This window comes from Furipterus horrens, unplaced genomic scaffold (assembly GCF_987537825.1).
Source record: "Furipterus horrens unplaced genomic scaffold, mFurHor1.1.pri manual_scaffold_6, whole genome shotgun sequence".
NCBI classification, from domain to species: Eukaryota; Metazoa; Chordata; class Mammalia; order Chiroptera; family Furipteridae; genus Furipterus; species Furipterus horrens.
Genome location: NW_028327176.1, coordinates 183,606,647 through 183,633,875, shown reverse-complemented (window position 1 = coordinate 183,633,875; position 27,229 = coordinate 183,606,647). Strand labels below are relative to the sequence as shown.

At 40.9% G+C, this 27,229-nt stretch overlaps 1 protein-coding gene across 1 annotated transcript in view; it reads left to right on the top strand.

Moving 5' to 3' along the window:
* SYNE1 (spectrin repeat containing nuclear envelope protein 1) overlaps positions 1–27,229 on the top strand; it is a 423,836-nt gene that overhangs the window by 219,533 nt on the left and 177,074 nt on the right. The window contains exons 61-77 of the mRNA XM_090279990.1: positions 584–748; positions 2,082–2,254; positions 3,552–3,705; positions 4,360–4,503; positions 5,291–5,455; positions 8,160–8,477; positions 9,407–9,562; positions 9,709–9,879; positions 10,464–10,790; positions 11,895–12,047; positions 12,340–12,507; positions 14,849–15,025; positions 17,961–18,107; positions 20,210–20,335; positions 21,559–21,735; positions 22,913–23,178; positions 24,924–27,084. Of these exons, the coding sequence (XP_090136116.1) occupies positions 584–748; positions 2,082–2,254; positions 3,552–3,705; positions 4,360–4,503; positions 5,291–5,455; positions 8,160–8,477; positions 9,407–9,562; positions 9,709–9,879; positions 10,464–10,790; positions 11,895–12,047; positions 12,340–12,507; positions 14,849–15,025; positions 17,961–18,107; positions 20,210–20,335; positions 21,559–21,735; positions 22,913–23,178; positions 24,924–27,084 (5,148 nt within the window). The remainder of the gene's footprint in view (positions 1–583; positions 749–2,081; positions 2,255–3,551; positions 3,706–4,359; positions 4,504–5,290; positions 5,456–8,159; positions 8,478–9,406; positions 9,563–9,708; positions 9,880–10,463; positions 10,791–11,894; positions 12,048–12,339; positions 12,508–14,848; positions 15,026–17,960; positions 18,108–20,209; positions 20,336–21,558; positions 21,736–22,912; positions 23,179–24,923; positions 27,085–27,229) is intronic.

Genomic DNA, 27,229 nt, shown 5'->3' with positions numbered 1-27,229 from the left:
ATTACGGACATCTTTTTATTGCTTTGTATGTATATAGATACCAACTATCAATAGATATTTTAACATTTTAAGAGCTATAAAACCACATTCATAAACTTCACTGTGTTGGATATGACTTGTACTTAATAAACAGAATCATACTATGGTCCCAGCTCTTAAATTTTAGTGACATTACAAAATCTCTTGCTAACAATGTAAGCCATGTGCAATCAGTTGAGCCAAATATGATTATGTGAAAGCTAGAAACTACTTGGATTGGTCTCCTAAAAATTTTATTGATTCTGAAAAAAAAAAATCACAATAGTCATAAAGAAGAATAGCAATTAGGTTGAGGGACAGTACACTGTAAGTGCAGATTATATTTTTCTGCTGTTTGACCTAGTGAGCCTCACCTTTTTACTCTGTAGGAAGAATTCACCCATCTCATAGATGCATGCAGATGGGCATCATCTCTGAGCAGCCCACGAACCTAGGGTCCATCATTGTTATTTAAACCAAACAGTTAGCTTTACAGTCTGAGTAGCTTCAGGCTGGAAGGTCTCTGTGGAAGGGACAGCTGGGAAACCATGTCTGTCATTTCCAGGAGAAGGTGTCAAGACTGGATAGAATTGTTGCCGAGCACAATCAGTTCTCCCTCGGGGCTAAAGAGCTGCAGGACTGGATGACAGACACGGTTCACGTGCTGGATTCGTACTGCCACCCAACCTCCGACAAAAGTGTGCTGGACAGCAGAATGCTCAAGCTGGAGGTGTGTGTGCTTAGAAAAATCTCACTAATTGACCGAATGTGTTTTCCTCAAAATTCCTTAAGTCTCCACCTGCCTGGTGTTGCGATGTCACATTGTCACCACAGGGGGTCTCAGAATGCTCTATGTGCGTAGGGCGGGCAAGCCTGCACATCCTGGATCAGCTGGAACAGGTCCACACATAAATGATTCACAAAAATAAAATAACAGCCCAAAGGTGGTTATTTGCTTGATAGTCAGTTAAGAGGCTAGTTTCAAATCACATCATCGACACATTTATTCTGAGAAAATATTTCAATGAAACATTATATAGGCCAAATCATTTTTCATCTTGTTCAATTTACTTGCCTGCCTGTGTGATTTAGTTAATTTCCCCAACCCAACATATTAGTTCTAGTTCCCATTAATGGCAAAATAATGATTCTTCATTCATCCGTCTCTCAGTCGTATACCGGGTATCTTCTAGGAGACTGTCACTCTGTCTTAATACCAAGGATTCACAAATGAATAAAGTACTCTCTTTGTCCTCAGAGATTTCACTGTCAGGTGCGGGCAGCTGAAACTCACAGGCAGTGATAGCAGATAGGGCCATGCTTATGGTTAGAGACACACACAGTAGACTCATGCAGGAGGGACAGGGTTAAGAGTCAGAGCAGGTTTCTCAAGAAGTCTGATACCTAAAGTGATATTTGAGAACGTTGCCACATGAGCAAAAGCCGAGTAAACAAACATCGTGGTGTGTGAGAAACGGCCAGCAGGTCCTTCCTGCTGCAGCAAAAATCAGTGGCCGTAAGTGGCCGAATCTGAATCTGTAGAGGCTGGCCAGGTCCAAATTAGGGAGAGAGAGGAAGCTTTGCCTTTTAGGTGGTAATGCCAGTTTTGTAACCTTGATTCAGGCTTCTTAAATAGAAAAAGATGAGTGCTTATGAAGAACGTGAAATATATAAATTAATATATAAAATAAATGACATTTCTTTGTTGGTTTGGCCAGAGGCCTTAACATTGATCAAGTTCTCCATCCTGTGATTTTTGAGAATTTACAAATTCTACTGCAGTCTATCTTTCTCTTATTAAAAAACCAGTAAGCTAGAACGTCAGTGGAAAGAAAGGATAATTCAGAGAAGAATAGAGACCTGCAAAGCCAAGGCCCCCTGGAAACCAGCAGGTGACAGGTGCTTGGTTTCTGGCGCTCATCCGCAGGTGACTCTCCCGCCCTTGAGAGCCAAGGCCCAACACAATTGCATATCACTCTACAATCTTTGGACGCTCTGGAACATTTAAAGCCGGAGATGTTAAACATGCAAATGACAAAAGACTTCTGTATTTGCTTGGACAGGCTCTGTTATCGGTGAAACAGGAAAAAGAGATCCAGATGAAAATGATCGTGACCAGAGGGGAGTCTGTCCTGCAGAGCACGTCTCCGGAAGGCATCCCGGCCCTTCAGCAGCAGCTGCAGAGTGTGAAGGATATGTGGGCTTCCCTCTTGTCTGCAGCGATCCGGTGCAAAAGGTAAGAGAAACTAAAGCCCACGACTGTGGAGCCATTGCTGAAAGACCAGTATAGTCCCTCAGGAGTACCCCGTTCCTGGGGTGCGCTTGCACGCGCGCTCTCTCTCTCTCCCCCTCTCTCCTTCCCTCCCTTTACTTTTTTGCTTATTAGAACAAAAGAAACTGACAGGAACAGTCTTGTACTTATGTTATTTGCAATACTATGCCTTGTTTAATATAAAACTATATGTTTCGCTTTTATTTTCACTGCTTAAAATGTCAAATGATAGATCAATGTTTAATCATGTGAAGATACATCAGTTAAAGTCAAGTCATTTCCTTGGGAGGTCACCCCCGGAAGCACCAGTAGGGGTTGGGAATAGAGACGAGGAAGGCATGTGAGCAGCTGGAGCTGACAAGAGGTGCTGGGAGCCAGGGCAGAACGCACGTCTTGGGGTAACCCCACCAGAGAATAGGGGAGCTGAAACTCTCAGGAGGCAGGAGGGCCATTGCAGGCTGCCCCCAAGGGCAACAATCCCTGGACCTTCTTGCCTACGTAGCCCTGAAGCTGAGAGGGCACAGGGACCAGAGCGTGCCCTCAGGCCGAGAGGGCATGGAGCTGGCCGAGTGCTGCCGGGCTGTGGTCTGGGGTACGCCTGGGTGGGACACCCAAGGCGTGGCCATAAAACCAGGCACCAATGATCGAAGACTTAAAAATACAACCTCCATATTGAGAGCGGGAAGTCCTTCATTTATCAGTAAGGGAAATAATCAGGTTTTAATAATTAGACCAATTCAGGAAATGTTACGCTATCTTTCCATTGTAATTCTCTGATTTTAAATCTCATGTAAGATAGTTACCATGCTTGTTCTTGCTGGCTTCTTCCTTCCCTCTTTTATTACTTCCTTCTCCCCTCTCCTCGGAATGTCCTGCTCACACTGATGGAGCTAAGCATTGATTCTCTCCCCACCCGGAGTCTTGCTTGACTCCACAAAAGCCTCGCTCCACGGACCTCTCCTGGCTGCACCCTAACACCTTTGCCAGGGTCCCCTGTGGCCTGACTCCTGACTCCAGGTCTCATATCCAGCCCCACTCTCTGCCTGTTCTCCTGGACTTAACTGTCCCTGGCTCCCTGAAGCTATGCGTGCCAAGCATCCAGATTTGATCAGCCCTGGCCATCCAGGGTACCCCAAGCCCAGCCCCGGCCTGACCAGTGTGCACACGTCCTGTGGGTGGCGTGGGCAGCGCAGACACAACACCAGGGTGGGACTGACAAGACTTCTCCGTATAGACTGTGGTCCTTTCAAATACCTTTCAGTCAACTCGAAGGAGCTCTCTCTAAGTGGACAAGTTACCAGGATGACGTTCGCCAGTTTTCCGGGTGGATGGACGGCGTGGAAGCCAGCCTGGACAAGTCTGAAAGGCAGCACGCGGAGCTGCGGGACAAATCCGCTGCCCTGGGAAAGGCCAAGGTGGGGGCTGCATTTCAGATTCCGGGTGCTCTCTGACAGGCTTCTTCAGAATGGCACCGTCATGCAAAAAATGTGATTGCTAGGATGATAAGATAGAGCCTTACACAAAAGAAAACTATTCTGGGCTTGTACCATAAATCCGAATGGCTTCTGAAGCTAGACTTTTGTTTGTGGCTATTTTATTATGTGCGTGAAATTTTTCTCTTCCAGGAAAATCATGATCTATGTTCTATGACACAGACCATTTAAAATTTGGCAACCTGTAATATCTTTAGCCTACTCATCATTAGGAAGTAAAAATGCTTTCTTTTAATCACATCCTTTTGTACTTTGACTTCTGTACATTTATCATAATGCTTATATTTATAAAATACTACCTGTGAAAATTTTTAAATAGATAGATACATGGATAAATACTGGGGATATGTTCCCAAATCTTTTTTATTGATAGTAGTATTCCAACAATAAAACATACACACACACACACACACACTCATATATAAGGATGGATGGATCTATTTATCTATTCTATCTACAAATAGATAACCTGAGATCATTTGTCAGCTATACAGTTAACATACCTTAATATTATCAGTATTATTGATATGATGGTATTTGTGGTAACTCCTTTATTATTTTTTAACTATTCTCTAGTTATTAAATGAAGAAGTGCTCAGTCACAGCAGCTTGCTGGAAACCATTGAACTCAAAGGGGCTGGCATGACGGAACACTACGTCACCCAATTAGAATTCCAGGATCTGCAGGAACGATACAGAGCCATCAAGGAAAGGGCCAAGGTACATCTAGCCGTATTCCATGGAAACTCACTGGCTGAGGTTGGAATGTTTGGAGCTGTGCTTATTTAATGACTTGTTTATTTCTGGAAATGACAGGTTTTTGAAAGCAGATAGAAGAAAATGATATAGCAGATAGCAAAATAAATTGTAATACTTTAAGATAAACCACTGGCAAAACCAAACAAGAACTTTCAAATATTTTAATACATGAAAGTTACTGAAAGAAAATATTTCTCAACTCAGAATTTCTAGAAACTTATAATAAAGATTTATGAATGCCTTAGTATGGCTGGTAGTGAGAGTTTTCTAAAGCATGACATTTTCATCAATAATATCATTCTTCATTTAGGCCTCACAAATAAAATAAAAGTAGCTTTTCAAAGCACATCCTACTTTATTAGGTGAAGTACATGAAAAAATAAATCCACAGTGAGTCCAAATCCTTGTTTATAGTATAATAAAGGAATTTTCATTTTCTTCAAAAGCAATAGTATATTTTTATGGTGAATAAAGTTAATTCATTTTTGTGGCATGGCAATGTTATACTTCATAAGGAATTCAGAGATAAGAAAGTTAACTCAACAAAATAATCTTTAAAACATTTTTAATCCTGGTGTTATTCGTTGTATGTTTACATAAATCTTGAATCTTCATTCTTCTAGGAAGCCATATTCCAACAATTTAATAATCACGCTTTTCTAAAATTCCAATAGAGAATTCTTACGGTACATTGAAACCGCATGTAGTATTGTAGTCCCACCTTAATCATCTTAAATGCTAATAACAGGATGCAGTAACGAAGTCTGAAAAACTAGTTCGCCTGCACCAAGAGTATCAGAGAGACCTCAGGGCGTTTGAAGTTTGGCTGGGGCAGGAACGAGAAAAGCTGGAGCAGTACTCAGTTCTTGAAGGTGATACCTGTACTCACGAAACAACATTGCGAGATCTTCAGGTAAAGTTTGTTTTATCTTTTATTAAAACAAAAGAATTTTCATTCTGAAGATGGAATTATTCTTTTAAGCAATGAGAAGTTAACATGACCTTGAACCCTCTCCATAGCTCCTACATATTAAATGCAACCCTAGGATAGTCTGATCTAGGGCATTCTGGGACCTCAGTAGTATATGCTGGTCAAGATCATTTAGTAGGTCATTTAAACCCAACAAGACTGGGACTTGAAGAATTTGTTCAGAGACCAACGTGGTCTGTGACAGGAATGGCTGGTGGTCTTATTTATAATGTTGACTGGCCCACCTGCCCATTGGTTCTTCAAGGATTCAGGTAGATATGGGACATAGCATCTGGGGTCAATAGAATGTGATACTCCTTAAAATCAAACCGGTGGCACCATCTTGGGCCATCTGGTTTCAACAGAAACCCACATCACTGAGGATACAGGTCCAAGGTCAGAGGCCTAGGAGAAGGAATTAGAGGAACTAGGGAATGCTGCCGCCTGGGCAGCAGGCTGGGATTCCGGGTGGACTGGCATGCCTTGTGGAAAAGTGGTCCTAACCGTTGGGCTTCTTTACTCGCTCCGCACTCATTGAATACATAATCCAGGGCAGACGCTTGGCTAGCCACTGCAGGTAACGATTTATTAAAATATTGCCGCATTCAAGGAACTGTAATCTAGTAAGAAATGTAGACTTATAATTTATTTAAGAATCTCATCCATTCTGTTTTAAAGTCATGGGATACTCTGGTCTGCCAGGTTTAGCTGTCGTAATTTATTTTAGTAGAGTTGACTTTGTTTTTGCTAAATAACCCTTCTCAGCACTTCACTCCAGATGCTCTTGGCAAAGGCAAACACTGAGCTCTCTAGGCTTCTGTGTGGGAACTGGGCCAATAAGTTACTTGTCCCCAACAGATGTTTCCCTTGCCCCAGTCAGAAGAAAATGTTTCACTTCGGTCAATAGTAATGCGGCCCAAACCTCACTTCAACCTTTCAATTCTCCATGCATTAATTCTTACATTGTCTTATTATGAGTTGTCACAAAGTTTAAGAAGGAGCATAGATAAAGATAGTGAGTATTTGTGATGTTCCAACTGCACAGCACCCCACCTTCAGGATCTTGACATCCTAGGACACACAGCGGTGTAGGAACTGGTAGGCCAGCAGTGTGGACCGCATTCACAAACCTTTGTATAAACTGAAGGCCAGTAGAACATAACAGACTTTTAAACTATTGAACCTAGTTTTCCCTTGGGACAAATACTTAAAATATGGGACACACAAGAATTTACATAACAGGGATGACTTGTGTAATAGTAAAAACAGTTATAAGACATAGAAAGGGTGATGTATTAGGGAGATTAATAACTTAGGGCAAGAATCAGTAAAGGACAGCCTAGAGCCATAATGCCTGTATTTAAATAAGGTTTTATTGGCACACAGCCATGCCCATTCATTTACGTACCAGCTCTTGCTACTTCGGAGCTACAAGGGCAGAATTAAGTGGCGGCAGTAGGGACTACTAATGGCCCCCAAAGCCTGAAATAGTTACTATTCAGCCCTTTACCGAAAATGTTTGCCAACTCCTGAATTAAAGAAGATTAAAAGTACGAAATTAACTTCTAACAGATTTTAAGGACTTTGGAATAAAATTTCTGTGTTTGTGGCTGTTTTAATTAATATTTTACCATATACATTATGCTCTTACATTTACAGATTCATGTTATAGCTTTCTTGAGGTGACATCATACTGAGGAAAAATATGTCCATTAGTTTGTACCATGTGAGATTGCTATTTTTGCAATAGTCAGATACCAGCAATTTCAGATGGTTTGAAATGATATTAAATACTTTTATAACACTGTATTTTGACTAAAAATGTTGGTACTTTTAACATACTTGGTGGGTTTTGACTTGGTTCCTAACAACTTTCGTTGATCAGATCAAGTATCAGTGTCAATTTTTAAACATATGAGATGCAAGTATACAATATTGTTTTTCCAATACCTTTAAAGATATGAGTTTTTCTTTTTTATAAATTATAGTTGATGCTCTTCAAGGTTGGGTTTATACTGAACTTGTAAGATAAATCTTTGAGGCTTATGCCTTGGTGGGAGAAAATGTATCTGCCCCTGGGAGCATCCAGTTGGCAGGTGTGATAATTTAACCTTCCATTACCCTCTGGGCTAACTTTCCTTGGCCAACACATTCCCTAGAGCACAGCTTTGGCAAAGTGTCCCTTCTTAGCAAAAAGAGGCCCTTGTTCCTGTCTGAACTACAAGTATAGCACTGATTTCATTCAATGTCAAGCAAGAAGCCTTAGGTTTTTTAAACAGATTATGAGCCATAAAAGGCCTAAGTTATTCTTTTAAACAATAGTCCTTTAATCACAAGTGTCTTTGCCATAAAACTGAGACGTCAAATTTCACAAACTGTTTCTAAGATGACTAAGACAAATATTACTATGTCTGTGTTATTCATGTGTGTGTGCATGTGTTTTGATTATTTTAATAGCAAATATTTGCAAACCTTTCTGCTGTCTTGGGAAATAATATTTCATATTAGGTTGTTTTAAATGAGACAGAATAAAGTCATTCTTTGCTAACATGAGGTTCAAGGTGGCACAGTTGGCTGGGGTGAGACATGATAACCTGTGCAGGTGTAAAATATGAATGAGGTGTGACAGCCATACCCTTCCCTGCAGAAGCTGCAGGTGCACTGTGCTGAGGGACAGGCGCTGTTGAATTCAGCGCTGCACACCAGAGAGGAAGTGATAGCATCAGGCATCCCCCAGACGGAGGACCGGGCTTTGGAGTCCCTGCGGCAGGACTGGCAGGCTTACCAGCAGAGACTGTCCGAGACCCGCACTCAGTTCAATAATGTCGTCAACAAATTGAGACTGATGGAACAGAAGTTTCAGCAGGTGGACGAGTGGCTAACAACGCTGGAGCAGAAAGTGAGTCTCAGGACGGCAGGGCCGTCTAACCGGGCAGCCAAGGAGACACAGTTACATCAGATGAAGGTAAATTAGTGCAAATTCCTGTTCTTGATCAGAGAAGCAGTTGCCTTGCAGAGTCTGTTGCATTAAGCTATTTAGTAAATTTCTTTTGTTCAAGGTTTAGATTTTGCAAAATCTTCTGCTTGAAAAGAATGTTAACATAAATTACAGTGGAGCATTCTAACAGCAATTATGAATAGAATCTTAAATTAATCTTTAATAAAATATAATCTAGTGAAATATTTTATATTTTTTCAATACCCTATTACCTTGCTTTGTAAAGGTACATAAATGCTAGTATTGCAAGCATTTAAGGGAATGGTTCTGATTTGAAATCACTCCAATTTTGTGCATTGAAATGATACTTGGTATTTAGTTTTATTCTGATTTTCATGCAAATTTGATGCATATGATCAAAATAATGCTTAGGCCTTTAGAATATTTTTCATTTTTCATCTAGTTTAAAAGTGGTCTAAGTACAAAATAAAATATAAAAATATGCCACTCTGCTTTAAAATGTTGAACAGAATTGTAATATATACAAAAAAGTACTCAAACTCAAGCAGTACAGCTTTTCTCATGTAATTGTATTTTTCATGAAGGGTATATATGATACATTTTCAAAATTATATCAGGATAAGTATCATGTAAACATACACTAGAATCTTTCCCTATTAATACAGGTATACCTGAATAGAATTTAATATGTTTTTTGAATTGAAGTGGAATATATACAAAAAAGTGCCCAAACCAAGAATGTATCATTTTTATGACATTGTTGTAACACAATTTTTTATGAAGGTCAAAATACATATTTTCAAAATTAAATCTCAGAATAAAAATATCCTAAATAGGCCCTGGGATCATCTCCTGTTCAGAAACTATACGTACACTTGTCTCACTCAGCAAGGCCTGAGCCTCACCCTTTCCTGGCCCGCTTTCCGTCGTTTCAGAAGTGGCAGGAAGAAGTCACCTCTTACCGAGATGAAGTGGAGGAGGTGGGAGCCCGAGCTCAGGAGATCCTGGATGACCGCCACGTGAGCAGCCGCCTGGGCGGCCAGGCCACCCGGCTGACGTCCAGATACCAGGCCCTTCTGCTCCAAGTGCTGGTGAGAGGGCCGCCGGCAGCCCCCTGTGGAGCAGCCCCCCCCCTGCCCCCGCCAGAACACGTTCCCCCTCCCATTCACGTCCTTCCGCGAAGGCACTGGCACGGGTCTGCAGTTGACCATGCAATTTTGTTTCTTTTTTTCCAAAGGAACAAATAAAATTCCTGGAGGAAGAGATCCAGAGTTTGGAGGAAGCCGAATTATCCCTAAGTGCCTACTCTGATTGGTACAGCTCTACTCATAAAAACTTCAAGAATGTGGCTGCCAAAATTGAGAAAGTAGACAAAGCCATGATGGGGAAAAAAATGAAGACGCTGGAGGTAGGCGTGCCATCATCAGACTTTGTCTCGTAACCGTTCTTCCCCCACCGATGGGCTCCCTCCTCCCGCACAGCCACTGGGAGGCATGTGCTCATCCCTGCCCAGCGCGATGGGCGGGCCTTGGCGCATCATTTCACATCAAATACTAGGTTCTTGTCTCTGTAAGGCCAAAAGCAGACTTTTTCATATTGGTGATGTGATCTCATCTTTATGACTTGGACATGACTGCTCATGAAATTCTTAACTAAATTCCAGTTTAACACTTTAAAAACTTAAGACAAAAAAAAAATGTATCTCAAATTCAGAGCACCGTGTGTTAACAGCTTTAACTCAGATCTTTAGGAACATTGCTGAGGATCAGAGAAACACCAAGCTCTTCCTTATGTCACTGAGTCTGAAATCATCTATTGATCAGGCCATTTTAAAACCTATGTTAATGTAAATAAAAGAGGATTTCTGTTTCCTGGCAGGTCAAAGCTGGTTATAAACCTCACAAACATATTTTAAGGGGCAATAATAGATTCAAGAATGGGGTTGTGTTTTCTTTAAAAGGAAGGAAAAGATTGACTCCTTCTCTTTCTCAGGGTTTGCTAAAAGACATGGAGAGAGGCCACAGTTTGCTGAAGTCGGCGCGAGAGAAAGGAGAGAGGGCTCTGGAATTCTTGGAGGACGGCGAGGCAGACAGTTTAAGGAACGAGATTCATGGTCACATGGAGCAGCTGAAGGAGCTGACCAGCACAGTTCGGAAAGAGCACATGACTCTGGAAAAAGGCCTTCATTTAGCAAAAGAATTCTCAGATAAATATAAAGCACTCACTCATTGGATAACAGAATACCAAGAAATCCTGCATGTGCCTGAAGAACCCAAAATGGAATTATATGAAAAAAAAGCTCAATTATCTAAATACAAGGTAGCGTGTTGTCACTCACTGACAAAGGCAGGAGGAGCATGTAGGGACTGAATGGGAGGGAGATGAGTCCTGGCATGTCACCCTCAGCAGGGGCTAGAGAGCATCCATAACATGTCTATTCTACTGGGGGTGAGTGATGTAGATGAGTTTGGCGACATATATTACCTCAAAGTTGTATTCCCATCCAGGAGTCACATTTGCCTGAAACTCAAAGATTGTATCAATACATGGGGAGCTATTCTCACAGTGTGATTCAGGTAGAGGGATCCCCCAGATATATCTTCTTGGCATCAGGATCTCACACCTGTAGACTTGATCTGCTTCAGGTAGTCTTCCCTTCACCTTTGGGTATCCAAGGCCTATAAGCTGACCTACGGTAAATTTAAAATGTGGTACCATATTTGTAAGAAAATACGTTCTAATTAACCACCTGTAGCTAAACATCTTAGATATTAATTTTTCAAAGAATAAATGGTGGTGTGACTATAGCTAGCCACGCAAGATATAGATAGAGCTATTTCACCTGTTTACATTTTTGAAACAATTATGGAAGTTTATATGTGGAATAATTTGTGCTCTAAACTTGACCTAAAGGGTCAAATGATAGTCTGTAAGAATTGTGTGATGACTTACCTCAAAGCGTTCCCTGTCAGAAGCTTTTTCTTCTTCCAGCCAATGTCTCTTCAATCCTTGACTTTTCTACCCAATCTGACAGTGTCTCATCGAACCACTGAGTTCTTGGGGCTGCCTGTACAGCACCCTCACAGCTGGGATTTGTCTCCTTAGCTTTACGTGCACCTCAAACAGCAGGCAACTTCATGAACTCAAGATAAAATGACAGTGCCTCGTTTTGTGTTTTTCTCTGCTGCAAGGAATGGGTGGAAGCTGGAAATAGCACCTGTGTTGAATATAGCCAAATGCAAATCTTTTCCATACTTCTCTCTCCACGCTGTTGGATGCATTACTCTATTTAAAAACAATATTAACCATTAAAAACCATTTCCTTTCATGTATAGATCTATAAAGCAAGTATCAGATCTGTGGTGTTCTCATCTTGACCACACGGGCAAACTCTCTCTCTCTTTTTTTTCTTTGTAATTCCAGTCACTTCAACAAATAGTGCTGTCCCATGGACCATCAGTAAAATCAGTGAGAGAGAAAGGTGAAGCTCTTCTGGAACTGGTGCAGGATGCTACTTTGAAAGACAAAATAGATAAGCTTCAAAGTGATTACCAGGACCTCTGCAGTGAAGGAAAGGTAAGGTGACATCAGAAACTCAATACAAAATTACTTATTTGCCAAAAAGTGGGTCCTGACTCCTTTTTCTCTGTCAGAATAATTTAAGCGCTGGGGTGGATCAGTATTTTTCTTTCTATTCAGATGGCAGAATGACTTTTTTCCTGTTTTTTCAGATCCTAGTAATTTTGCGATATATGGAACCCCATGTGATATATGTACCCTAAGAGTTGCACTGGGTTTTTAAAATATAAAACAGTTTTGAGTAGCTTTTGGCTTAAAAGTCACCTTTAATGGGCACCTGGCTTCACAGGAGCACGTTCACAGTCTGGAGGCGAAGGTCAAAGACCACGAAGATTACAACGTTGAGCTCCAGGAAGTGGAGAAGTGGCTGCTGCAGATGTCAGGCAGGCTGGTGGCACCCGACCTCATGGAGACCAGCAGCCTAGAGACAATCACCCAGCAACTGGCCCACCACAAGGTACATCTGGTCTCTGAAGAGCTGAGGATTACGGGATGGCTTTCACAGCCATGCCTGTCTGTGTGCGTGACCGCGCATCTCTGGATTATAATGATTGAAGTTAAAGAGTCAGGTCTGAGTCCCAAGGATACCTAATAATGGAGAACAGTTAAATTCACTATTTAAGTGAATCAATAATAGTTGAATCCTGACATTCAGCTCTAGCCTTTTTCCTAGCTAATGGTTTCTTATTACAGAATTTAATCTTTATGGAGTAATTTATCAAAGAGATTCTCTTTAATTTAGAAAAGTACAACCAAAGACAGGATACAGGCATAGTAATCAAAAAGTCTGAATTCTAGCCAGACTCCCTCCTTCCTAGCTGGGAGAACTTAGCTCCTCTGAGCCTCCTTGTTCTCCTTTGTAAAGGGAAGTGATGGGACCGGCCTCATCACGTAGCTGTTGTGGGCATCACAGGAGATAATACCTATGAAAACACTGTGTAAACCAAAAATTATGGTACTGCTATGAGGCATTCTTATCTTTATTAATGTGTATTTTTAGTAATTATATGTGCCAGATGGCAGATGTCGTATGATCACAATGTTATGGAGCAATTTTGCTGACTTTAAGAAACTGAATTTTAGTCATGATATAGTCAAAGTCCACTACTGTGCTTAGGAAAGCCATTAACATCCCTGGGCTTCAGGATTCCTGACTATAGGAGAAAATTATATTTAGCAAATATGAATAGAAAACTAATTGCATGGTGTATTGCGTTGGGCACTGAGGCAATACCTCGAATACCCTCGTGATACAATGACTCTATTCCAACTGGAAAACCAAATGGTTCTTTTCAATTTGGTGTTTATAATAACCATTAACACAACACTGTTGGAAAAACGGTATACCCCAGGCTACGGAGGGACCACTAGGTTTTCGGTAGATACGTAAATGTGTTGACCCAGGAAGCCTTGTGTTGGAATGTGTCACTTGTCATTAGTATCACGTAGCAGTAAGGAAATTAAAACCTGATTTGAAAAAGTTAGTTACTCGTCTCCATGTAATCTCTGAGAACGCTCTCTAAAGAACACATGTGGGGACAGGGGTATGTATGAGCCAAAGTCAGGCAGAGTGGGGTCCAAAGCCTGGGGGCACTGCCATTTCCTAGTTGGCATGGCCTTGAGTGTGTCATACAACCTCCCTGTGCTTCAACCTCCTCATCTGTAAAACAATGATAATAATACACATTCCTCAGGACTTACATATAGTTCCTGGAATATAGCAGGTGCTTAATAAATGGTGAGTGGTAAATGTTATTTTTATTAATATAAATATTATTTGATGTAAATTAGGTATACCTTGATCATCAGATGTTAGATTATTTTATATATATATCAGATGTTATAGTATTAGATAAATTGTATATTCATAAATTAGCCCTGGCTGGTTTGGCTCAGTGGATTGAGCGTCGGCCTGCGAGCTAAGTGTCGCTGGTTCGATCTTCCAGTCAGGGCACATCAGAGAAGGAAAACTCTGACTCCAAAAAACCTCCGCTGCCTTGCGGCATACCTCTTCAGGGGAAAGGCTAAGGGAGTAAACCCCGACAGAAAATCCGGAGCCGGAGTCCCTAAGGCGGTTTGACGTTGTAGTCAACACCGGCAACTCCTGCGGCGCACCTGAAGCCAAGCTGTATTGACTCCGTCTTTCCCTTGGACCCTTCAGCTGCGAAGAGAGGGGGGGTCTGCTGCATGGGCAACAGCAGACCCTCCATATCACCCTGCCCAGGCTCTGTAGCTTCAGCTTCACTGGAGAGGACACTTCAGCGTCATCGTAAGATGTCGATCCAACACGGGAGGAGACAGATACCGTGTCACTCCCGAGTCGGACTGCACAGCCATTCTCGGCGGTGCAGATAGACCCTTAAGAAGCTACACCATCGTCTCTCGAGACGGACGGCTGCCGACGACGACGATATTCATAAACTAAACACTTATATTTTAGATATAAATTATATCAGAATGATAATATATAAAGCTGAAAAACATTACAAACATCCTTTCTCTGATAATACTATGGAGCAGCTATTCTCTATCTGAGAGAAGCCTTGAACTCACCCCAGCCTAAAAGCTTCCTTCCTCATTCCTATGTAACTTAATCTATTAAACTCATTAAGTCTTCCCATTGGAGTATCCCTGAAACATACTTTTTTTTCATTTGCTATATGGTAACCAAGACAGATTATAAAACTCTTTCAAAAGTATCATTAAACAGTGAAATTTTAATTTTAAACTTTCTGTTTAGTAAATAGGTTATTTAAAGGCTAAAAATTGAATTATGAGAACTCTTGTTTCTTTTGTAGGCAATGATGGAAGAAATTGCTGGTTTTGAAGACCGTTTGAACAACCTTAAAATTAAAGGCGACAATTTGATCAGCCAATGTGCAGAACACCTCCAAGCGAAACTTAAACAAACTGTGCACGCGCACCTGCAGGGCACACAGGATAGTTACTCAGCGATCTGCAGTACAGCCCAGAGGGTGAGTACCACTGGCACGTTCCAGAATGGCTATGAATCAAGGAGAAACCCTGTGCAATCTACAGGTTTGTAAAAACAGTGTTAATACTTTGGTGTTCGGGATAGTTTTGGAGCATGTCTAGACAGGAGCATAGATTTCAGTCTTTATGTGAACACAGAACTAATGTACGTTTGATTGATGTGACAAAGCAGTGAATTTCAAATATTTGGCTTTACCTAATCCCTTTACTCTTCAGTTAGTATCAGATTTATTTGAATTTTGTTTTGCTTATTTTTAGTTGAACATCACCAATACTTTTTTCTAATTTTCCACTTATTCTATAACACCCAAATAATTTATCTGTAATTTGCAGAATAAGTTATTATTTTAACTCTATGTAACCCAAGTTCTATTCTAATTTAGTATTTTTATGCATTCATATAGAAATTGATAAAAAGAATAAGTATCAATTTTGAGTTATACTTTAAAGGGTGTAATGAATTGTACTAAAATGGAATCCCTAATGTTATAAAAGTAAGTCTAAAATGGATAAGAATTGACCTTTTAATAAAAAGTAAGTATACCAGATTAGGGAAGTTTTTAGCCATTGTTTCTTCAAACAGGTTCTCAATCCCTTGCTCTCTCTTCTCCTTCTGGTAACCCTATGATGCGATGTTGTTATGTTTGATGTTGTCTTGAGGTCCCTTAGACTTTCTTCATTTAAAAAAAAAAATCTTTTTTCTTTTTGTTGCTCTGATTGGGTGGTTCCTCTTCTCTTGTCCTCTAAATTGCTGATGTGATCCTCTGCTTCATTCTGCATCCTGTTGACTCCTTCTAGTGTATTCTTCATTTCAGAGATGGTATTCTTTATTTCTGACTGCTTCTTTTTTTGGTTTCTGTGTCCTTTTAATGCTTACTACCTCTTTGCTTGAATTCTCACTGAGATCATCCACTCTTCCACGACGGTCCTTGAACATCCCTAGAACTATTGTTTTGAACTCTGCCTCTGCTATCTTGGTTGCTTCCATTTTATTTAATTATTTTTCTGGAAATCTCTCTCATTCTTTCACTTGGAGCATGTTTCTTTGTCTTCCCATTTTGTCTGCCTTTCTGTGTTTGCCTCTGTGTATTCACTACACACAAGAATAAACTCAAACTGGATTAAAGATTTAAATGTAAGACTAGAAACCATACAACTCTTAGAAGGAAACATAGACATTAAAATCTCAGGTATTCCTCATAGCAATATTTTTCCCCAATATATCTCTCCGGGGAAAGGAAACAAAAGAAAAAGTTTAAAAATGGAACTACATCGAGCTAAAAAGTTTTTGCACAACAAAGAAAACAAAATCAAAGACAACCAACCCACTGAATAAAAGAACATATTTGCCAATAATACATCTGATGAGGGGTTAATAACCAAAATATATAAAGAACTCAAAGAACTCAACACACACACACACACACACAATCAAGCAATCCAATTAAAAAATGGGCAAAGGACCTGAATAGATACTTCTCCAAACAGAACATACAGGTGGCCAATAAACATATGAAAAGATGTTTAAGGTCACTCACTCATCATCAGAGAAATGCAAATTAAAACTATAATGAAATACCACCTCACACCGGTCAGAATGGCTATCGTCAATAAATCCACAAAGAGCAAGTGTTGGCAAAGATACAGAGAAAAGGGAACCCTTTGGCACTGTTGGTGAGAATGCAGACTGGTGCAGCCACTGTGGAAAATAGTATGGAATTTTCTCAAAAAATTAAACATGGAACTGCCTTATGACCCAGTGTTTTTACTTTGGGGAGTGTATCAGAAGAAATCCAGAACAATAGCCAAGATTTGGTAGCAGCCCAAGCTCCCATCAGTAGAGGAGTGGATAGAAAAGTTGTGGTACACTTATACAATGGAATACTACTCAGCTGTAAAAAAGGAAGAAATCTTACCTTTTGTGACAGCATGAATGGACCTGGAGGGTATCATGCTAAGTGAAATAAGTCAGTCAGAGGAAGACTAATACCACATGAGTTTACTTATATGTGGACTCAAATGAGCACAGAAAACAAAATAAAAAGTCTTTTAGATACAGAGAATAGACTGACAGCTGTCAGAGGGGATGGGGGAGGGAGGCTGGGTGAAAAAGGTGAAGGGATTAAGCAGAAAAGAAAACCAGTTCCGACACAGACAAGAGTATGGTGATTAGCAGAGGGAAAGGAAGGTTGGGAGAAGGTCGGAGAGGATAAAGCGGGGTAAATGGTGATAGGAGGAGACTTGATTTTGGGTGGCGAGTAAAATATACAGATGATGTGTTACAGAATTGTACACCTGAAACCTATGTCATTTTATTAACCAATGTCACCTCAATAAATTCAATAAAAAAGGAAATGTTTGGACTATTCTGGATTCCTGTTTCCTGGAACAGAGCTTCTCAGGTGTAATGAGAGCCTCCACCTCTCCCCTCCCCTGGGTCATAATTTAGTTCCCGTCTGACCCCACCCCCAAGGCAGAAGCAGTTCAGTTAGAGAAATAGTATTTATCTTTCCATGACATGGCATTTTGCTATTAGCTTCTAGCTTAGCCAACACTGCGATTTTATACCCTCATGGGGAAGCTACAGAAACTGTGATCTGTGTTTGGCAGTCGACGTCAGTGACTTTATGTAGTCTAACACACTTCTACAGTTACATGAACCCCAGCCCCGTTCTCTTCCCCTGATCGGGATGTTATATGGTCAGGTGTGGGTTGAGACATTATAAACTGGGGGTGACAGCTGTGCTCTGCAACCTTCGGGAACGCATGAAAACTCCGTAGATACACGTATTGTGTTGGGGTGTCCTGGGACAGGAATCTGTTTCAGTGAGCTTGTGGATGTGTTTCGTTTGACTCCAGTGATGCCTGTAGAGAGGAGACAGCGCACACAGCTGCAGCATGACTGTTCTGTTTCAGGTGTACCAGAGTTTGGAACATGAACTTCAGAGGCATGTTAGCCGACAAGACACTCTGCAGCAGTGCCAGGCCTGGCTTTCTGCGGTCCAGCCAGATTTAAAGCCGGGCCCACATCCACCCCTGAGCAGGGCAGAAGCCGTGAAGCAGGTAATGGACTCCTGGAAGCTCATGTCGTGTGGTTTATTCAGATAGTCAATGAAAACACGTTAAGTGCTTATTAGTGGCCAAACTGTGCTGGCTGCTAGGGATATAAAAGTGCAGGCACACCAACTTTATCGGGCTATATGTACTGTACATCGCAGATATTTCATTCTTTACAAATTGCAAGAAGTTTATAACTCACCGAAGGCTCAGATGATGGTTGATATTTTTTAGCAGTAAAGTATTTTTTAATTAAGGTGGGTACATTTTTTTAGACATAATGCTATTGCTTCCTTATTAGACTAGAGTATAAGGTAAACAAAACTTCTCTATACACTGGGAAACCAAAGAACTTGTGTGACTTGCTTTATTGTGATACTTTCCTGAATTTACAGTATCACCAAGGTATGCCTCTATAAGTAAGACCTGAGTTTGACCCTAGTCATCGGCTTGTTCGGATATGTGACTGGAAAATTTCACTACTGACACCATGACAACTTCAGATGGTGTCAGACGGGGTCCGGCTGTGATAGGATGCAGTGACATCTTGGTCGTGATTCCAGGACCATGTGTATCTCCAGTGTCTCCTACCTGATAAACAATAAACCTATAAGGATAATATGCTCCCACTACCATGAGAAAATGACACACTAATATGATTCCATTAAGAAGGCATATGTTCTTTATAAGGCATGTCAATTGAATTTGGGGGAACGAAAAAAGTACTGCCAGATTTACCCTTGAAATTGATTTTAGTGAAATCTTTTGCAACTGTTTTGTCACCGACAATCTATGAGCTGCTCCCAATGCTTTTGGAATCAGATCAATATCAGTCTTAAATTGTTATTCTTTTTTAATGTATTTATAAAATTAAAAATTAAAATTAAAAATTTAGGTGCCACTTTTGACTTAATAGAAAATTGAGTTATATTTATTATATCTATACAAGAATGGTGTATTTAGCAATCTGTATAATTCTGAGGAAAAGGAAAAAATATGAAGGTAGGAGTGAAAACATAAGCTTCATTGTTGACTCTGCTTTTGGAAATTCACCTGATGCTTCTGTAGATCAACTGTATCCTATACAGCAAACAGTCAATACCACTTTGCCAATTTATCGTATAAACGGAGCAAGTGAGAACTACTTCTCGAAACCTCTGCCACCCCCCACCCCCCATCAGGCTGTCAGCACTTCTCATCCGACCCTTGCCTTAACCGATAGCTGGTTACCTGTTTCATCACTGCCCGTCCCTCTAGTAAGACTATGAGCTCCATGGGAACAAAGGCTGTGTTTTGTGTGCTGCTCCCTGTCCTGTTATCTAACACAGAGCCTACATATCTCGCTGTCTTCAAAGAAACACATTTCTCCCTGTTTGTGTGTATAGATTCATGATCCACCTGGAAATGCCTTTCTCGAGTTTTCCGCAGAAAGAAAGAGCCCAGCCATCTACATTTTTACTAAACTCCAGTGAAGCCTGCAAATGCACAATGGCCTTTTCTTTTATGGCTCCAGATTTTGTAAAAACATGCTAAGAAGCAGGCCAGAGTAGGGTAAAGATTCATTCTCTGAAATGGAAAACCAAGTTCAAACAGAGGAGAGCAATAGGGAAAATATGGGACCACTGAAATAGAATGACAATAGAAAGAAAAAGAGAGAGAGATGATGGTCAAATGGATCTCTGCCTGGGTGTGTTTATATTTTTTTTAATTTTAAAATATTTTTTAGATTTTACTTATTTATTTTCAGAGAGAGGGGAAGGGAGGGGAAGAGGGAGAGAAACATCAATGTTTAAAAGACACATCGACCAGTTGCCCCTTGCATGCATCCAACTGGGAACCTGGCCCACAACCCAGGCACGTGCCCTGACTGGGAATCGAACCAGCAACCTTTTAGTTCACGGGCCAGCACTCAGTCTACTGAGCCACACCAGTCAGGACTTGAATTCTTTCTACGAGTTACTAATACATGTGATTTACAACAAGGGCTATAATTACTGAACATAGTAAGGTTATTTTCGAAATGTCAACAAAATATTATAAATGGTACAAAGATTTGCTAAGTAGAGTATGCGTCTCTTTCATTCTGACAAATGTGTTTTTTTTTTAAGGTCAAACACTTCAGAGCTTTGCAGAAGCAGGCAAGGACCTACTTGGATCTCCTTTGCTCCATGTGTGACTTGTCAAACACTTCGGTGAAAACCACAGCAAAAGATATTCAACAAACAGAGGAAATGGTAAAATATTTAAAAGCCACATTGGATCTGTCTGCTTTATTATATTCTCTTGCTTGAATGTTAGATGTGACATTTCAAAAAAATATCTCCTTGAAATATTCTTGCTCTAGAACTCCTATGATGATTGTGATAAATAGATATTTGAATTTCAGCTAAGTCACAGAAACATAGGCACACTCTGATCCTGGCGCCGCTGAATTGGAACTGAAACTTTTAGTCCCGTTCATCTGCAAATCATGAGCACTTCTTTCCTCTTCTTTTTTCTCTTTAATTACCATTCTCTTTTCCTAATTTTTCTTTTTTGTTTTGTTTCGTTTTCTCCTTCCCATCTTTTTCTTTAGGGATACTTAATATGGAAGGGGTTCCTGGTTCTTGCTTTATGTTAGAAATGGCAAAGAGCCTGCCATTACATCCTGGTGTTGAGAAGGATTCTGAAGCTGCATCTGTCTGGGTGGAAATGGCTAGCAGTACCTGTCACAGCCGACAGATGGCAGCACGGGGCCTTGTGTTTGGCACTGCCTCCTGACACTCTTGTAACACTTCTGCATTTAAAAAAAAAAATAAGACTTGATTTTTGGTTTTTAATTGGTTAAATATTTACAGAATAGTAAAATCACCCAAAGAAAGAAATGTCTTAAAATAATGTAGCTTTTCCACTTGTATATTATCAAATCAAATATGTCTTTAAATCCTTATGAAAATGCAATAATTCATATATATTTTACAGAAATGATATTTTGAAATAAATTATTTGATTTTAAAAACCAGTGAAACCGATCTAAAATATATATTTAAAACAATAACTCAGTTTTGTAAGGAGTAACAACAAATGTAGAATAGAGAACAATATAAGTCTTTTCTAGTTAACCTTAAGATTAAATTTGTGAGTTAGATGTTGAAAATGTCCAACGTGAAAAAACATTAGGGCAACTTTTGACCTAATACACTGTTAAAATTTCTCTAAAACTGGTTGAAATCATATGGCATGTCATAGACATAGAAAGTCCTTAGAAAACCTAAATATAAAAAGAAAATCTGCTTTTTTTAAAGCAAATAAAGAATTATGTGTGGACTTATCACAGTGTGTGTGTGTGTGTGTGCACACATGTGTGCATGTGTATTGGCCTGTGTATGCATGGACAGGCTGAAGAATTGCATCTCTGATTCATTGGACCTACATGTTTCTCTCTATTGCTGCTGACTCTTGCCTCTGTTCTCTCAAGATTGAAGAAAGGCTTGTCCAGGCACAGAACTTAACTCAGGGCTGGGAAGAGATCAAGCACATGAAGGCTGAGCTTTGGATTTACCTCCAGGACGCCGATCAACAGCTGCAGAATATGAAGCGGAGGCACTCGGAACTGGAGCTCAGTATCGCCCAGAACATGGTTTCCCAAGTAAAGGTAGGAATTCGTGGGTCTCCAGGGAGACGGAGGAGGCCAGGATGGGTGTGTGTCCATCAGGCCTTAAACATAAGCACAGCTAGTTAAGAATAAAGTAGAATCAGAACAAACTTCATTCGGTGCCAGGAAAGGACAGATCAGAAAGTAAGCTTTTCTAAAGTACAACACAGGGAATTTACTCAGTAATATTGTAATAAGTAAGTATGGTGTTAAGTGCACTACACCTATAGGGGGATTATTTCAGAAGTCACATAAGTGTCTAACCACTATTTTGTACACCTGACAGTAATATAACGTTGAACGTCAACTGTAATTGAAAAATAAAAATTTTTAAAAACAAATACACATTCAAACATTTTATTGTAGCTCCAATTGGTCACTTGCATCAAAGGCCACTCACTTTGCACTTTGTTCCTGAACAAGACAGCTGTGGTCCAGCTGACAGAGCCGGAAGCCTCTGCCACTAAACACACACACAAACCCCTATTAGTTATCATCTTTCCATCCACAACATTGTTGAAACTGTAGGATTGCCAAGGTACTAATTAATTGTATACATATTTAATATATAAAATACATATCAATTAATATGTAACAGATTTAAAATATTATAGAAATATAATTGCTAGTCTATATTTACATATAATTTAATAAAAGATGATTTGAACTTGATTAGAAGTTATACCAGATTTTTAACAAACTTTAAGTTTGATTTTTTTCTCTGTGAGAACAAGCCATTTATAGCTTCTACTGAAATATTATTTGTATGTGCAGAAAATAACAGGATGCCATAAAAAGAGATGATATAGTTTTTTTTTCTCAAAAGCATGAACTTCAGATTTTTTTAGGAAACTAAGGCTGTACTTTAAAATATTATGATATTAACTTTTCCCTTAGTGAATATAATATTGTTTCACATTTTTCAGTCTTTCTTTATACTGTTCAAAATTACACAATAAAAGAAAATATCACCTTCACCCTTTGATCCTTGTACACTTGGAAATTTGTATTCATAAAAATTTGTATGATAATTTTTGGTTTCTCTTTGTCCCTGATGACTCACTCATTATTTGGTCTTTAGTTATTTAAAGTGCTAGACATATTATGTCTGTGTTTCACTCTATATTTATTTGGGGAGTTTATTACATGTTTCTTACTTGTCCTTGTTATCCTTCAGGATTTTGTTAAGAAACTACAGTGCAAACAGGCATCAGTGACCGCAATTACAGAAAAGGTGGATACACTAACCAAGAAGCAGGAGTCTCCTGAACACAAGGAAATCAGTCATTTGAATGACCAGTGGCTAGATCTGTGTCTTCAGTCTAACAATCTGTGTGTGCAACGGGAAGAGGATCTTCAGAGGACGAGAGATTACCATGACTGCATGAATGTCGTGGAAGTGTTCTTGGAAAAGTTTACTACAGAATGGGATAACTTAGCCAGGTAATAGCCATTCTCCAATGAGTCACCAAGGCACGAAGCCAGAAATGTCTTAATCTCTATACAGATGTGAAAGGTCTCTCTTCGGTTTTTCACATCTATTGTCTATCATTATTAATATCACTAAAACATGACAAAGAAACTCATGTTGTCACATGGATCCAGCGCTGTGGTACTCCGTGCTCAGTGTTAATTTAACCAGGGGGTGAAAGAGAAATGTTTGATAACAGCACCATTTTTCTGTGACCTCCAAGAATATTGCAGGCATCTTTCAAATGTTGTTTAATTCCCAGTTATAGTACTATCACCTATAAATCAATGAAATTAATCTTTCTGTTCCATAGGTTTCTTATCAAGTCTGTAAGTAATAATTCTCTGTAATTCAGTCAGGTTTTGTCTTGCATTTGTGTGTGGTATTAGAGAAGTTAACAAACAAACCAAATTCAATTAATCTGTGTCACAATGATTTTGTAGTGATTGAACTCCTCTTGGCCCTTTCTTTGAAAAGCAATAATTCCCCTTCCCCACACACTGAGTCTTCATATGGAAATATTTCTATATTTCTGATCACTCTAAGTATTAAAATCTGCATGTTCTCTGCGCAAATTTATTAATTTGCAGTCATTAAAACTGAATAAATAATTCTAAGTAGAGTTAAATCAGGCGGTCTTTTGGGAGAAGGTATACTATTTTCTAGTTTGTTTATAAAATTTTTTCTTAATACTGAGTATTTTACTGGTCTTTGGGCTAAGTCCAGCCAATGTCAGCAAAAATCCATATTTCAGGCTGGCAGTAAGCACTTCCATCTGGTTGGCCCTCAGGCTCCTCAGACCTGGTGTGGCCCACACAGAACTCATCCTACTGCCTCCCAGCGCTGTTCCTCATACCTTGAACTGATTTTTAAAAAATATTTTATTCATTGATTTTTTGAGAGAAGGGAAGGGAGGGAGAAAGAGAGGGAGAGAAACATCAAATCAATCAGTTGCTTCTTGTGCACCCCCAACTGGGGACCTGGCCCACAAACCAGGCCTGTGCCCTGACTGGGAATCAAACCAGCAACTTTTCGGTTCATAAGCCAGTGCTCAATCCACTGAGCTTCACCAGCCAGGGCTTTTTTTGTAAGTGAAAAAGCAAGATTTCACTTTCTCATATGTTTGTAGTCAAAAGAACGAGGATTCTTTGCATTTCACACCTATTTTTAAAGATTTCTAATCAGAAACCCCAAAATATCTAGGTTCACCAATGAGTGGCAGGCAGAGCACTTGCTTCTGTCTTGCATATTGTACTGTCTAGCACTATAGTGATTGTTCACTGGGGCTTCTTCTCCCAAGAAAGCGCATACATCATGGAGTATTTATTAATTTCTTTAAGTGCCATTTTCAAGAATGCATAGATCAGTGCTTCTCAGTGTTTATAATGTTTACACAAATCATCCGGGGATCTTGTTATGTGCAGATCCTGCTCAGTTTATAAGGGTCAGAGGAAGAATCCGAAAGTACATGTTAGATGTATTGGGAAGGCAGTAGGAGCCAGAAGAAGACTAGAAAAGTAGTATCTAAGCAATTTGTTTTGGCTTAACTTCAAATATATGAGTCTTGTATTCCATATTAATTACAGCACCTGGGTCAGTAAACGCTAAGCTAAGAACATCCTTTTAAAGAAAATGGTCAAGTGTAACAGAACATGGTAGGATCAAGTGCAGATACCGAGTTAGCTAATTTGCGTCGATGCCTTTCATATATTCATAGATCCGACGCGGAGAGCACAGCGGACCACCTGGAAGCCCTGAAAAAGCTAGCGTTGGCATTGCAGGAGAGAAAACAGGCCATTGAAGACCTGAAACAGAAAAAGCAGAAAATAATAGAGCATCTGAATTTAGATGACAGAGAATTAGTCAAGGAACAGACAAGTCACCTTGAGCAACGCTGGTTTCAGCTGGAGGACCTCGTTAAAAGGAAAATCCAAGTGTCGGTCACTAACCTGGAGGAACTGAACGTGGTGCAGGCCAAGTTTCAGGAGCTGATGGAGTGGGCAGAGGAGCAGCAGCCCAACGTTGCCGAGGCCCTCAGGCAGAGCCCCCCACCCGACATGGCTCCAAACCTTCTCATGGACCACCTTGCCATCTGCAGTGAACTTGAGGCCAAGCAGATGCTGCTGAAATCACTCATAAAGGACGCTGACAGGGTGATGGCTGATCTCGGCCTCAACGAGCGGCAGGTAATCCAGAAGGTGCTCTCTGACGCACAGAGGCATGTGAACTGTCTCAGCGACTTAGTGGGCCAGAGACGGAAGTACTTAAACAAGACCTTGTCCGAGAAAACCCAGTTCCTCATGGCGGTGTTCCAGGCCACCAGCCAAATTCAGCAGCACGAGCGGAAGATAATGTTCCGCGAGCACATCTGCCTGTTACCAGACGATGTGAGCAAACAAGTTAAAACGTGCAAGAGCGCTCAAGCCAGCCTCAGGACTTACCAGAACGAAGTCACTGGCCTCTGGGCCCAGGGCCGTGAGTTAATGAAAAGCACCACAGAGCAGGAAAAGAGCGAAGTACTGGGTAAGCTTCAGGAGTTGCAGAGCGTCTACGACACCGTGTTACAGAAGTGCAGCCACAGGCTACAAGACCTAGAGAAGAATTTAGTTTCCAGGAAGCATTTTAAGGAAGATTTCGACAAAGCTTGCCACTGGCTAAAACAAGCAGATATTGTTACATTTCCGGAAATCAACCTAATGAACGAGAGCACAGATCTTCACACACAACTGGCCAAATATCAGCACATCCTTGAGCAATCTCCGGAGTATGAAAACCTCCTGCTCACACTCCAGAGAACGGGCCAGGCCATGTTGCCGTCACTGAATGAAGTCGATCACTCCTACCTCAGTGAAAAGCTCAATGCCCTGCCCCTGCAATTCAATGTCATTGTCGCCTTGGCTAAAGACAAGTTCTATAAGGTCCAAGAAGCAATCCTCGCTCGGAAAGAATACGCTTCCTTGATTGAGCTGACCACCCGGTCCCTGAGCGAACTGGAAGACCAGTTCTTAAAGATGAGCCCTGTCCCCGCCAACCTGGTTGTTGAAGAAGCTCTGTGTCTTCAGGACGCCTGCAGAGCTCTTCTGGGAGAGGTGGCAGGCCTCGGGGAGGCAGTGGCTGAGCTGAACCAGAAGAAGGAAAGTTTTCGCAGCACGGGGCAGCCTTGGCAGCCAGACAGGATGCTGCAGCTTGTCACTCTGTACCACCGGCTGAAGCGACAAACAGAACAAAGAGTTAGCTTATTGGAAGACACCAGCAGCACTTATCGGGAGCACGAGAAGATGCGCCACCAGCTACAGAAACAGCTCGAGGCTGTGAACGCAGAGCTCTCCAAGGTGAATGAGGAGACGCTGCCCGCAGACGAGAAGCTCAAGCTGTATCACTCGCTGGCAGGGAGCCTGCAGGACTCGGGAGCGCTGCTGGAACAAGTGGCCATGCATCTTGAGGATCTTGTTCCACACCTCGATCCCTCAGCTTATGAGAAAGCCAAGCATCAGATCCAGGCCTGGCAAGAGGAGTTAAAGCTGCTGACGTCGGCCGTCAGTGCGACGGTGACGGAGTGTGAGAACCGCATGGTGCAGAGTATAGATTTCCAGACGGAGCTGAGCCGCTCCTTGGACTGGCTGAGGGGCGTGAAGGCAGAACTGAGCGGGCCGGTGTGCGTGGACCTGAACCTCCGGGACATCCAGGAGGAGATCAGAAAGGTCCAAATGCAACAGGAGGAGGTCCAGTCCAGCCTGAGGATCATGAACGCCCTGAGTCACAAGGAGAAGGAGAAATTCACAAAAGCCAAGGAGCTGATTTCCACGGATTTGCAGTGCGCTCTTGCTGAGCTCTCAGCTCTGGATGGAGGCATTCAGGAAGCGTTAGGCGCCCGACAGGTCAGTGTAATAGGGCTCCTCTGGGCTTTTGTTCTGCTCTGCTTGTTTGTAAGTATGTGAGGCATTTCTTTGTTTCTGGTTTGGTTTGGGTTTGGGTTTTTTGTTTGGTTGGTTGGTTATAGTTGCTTCCTTAAGTGTTTCTTTT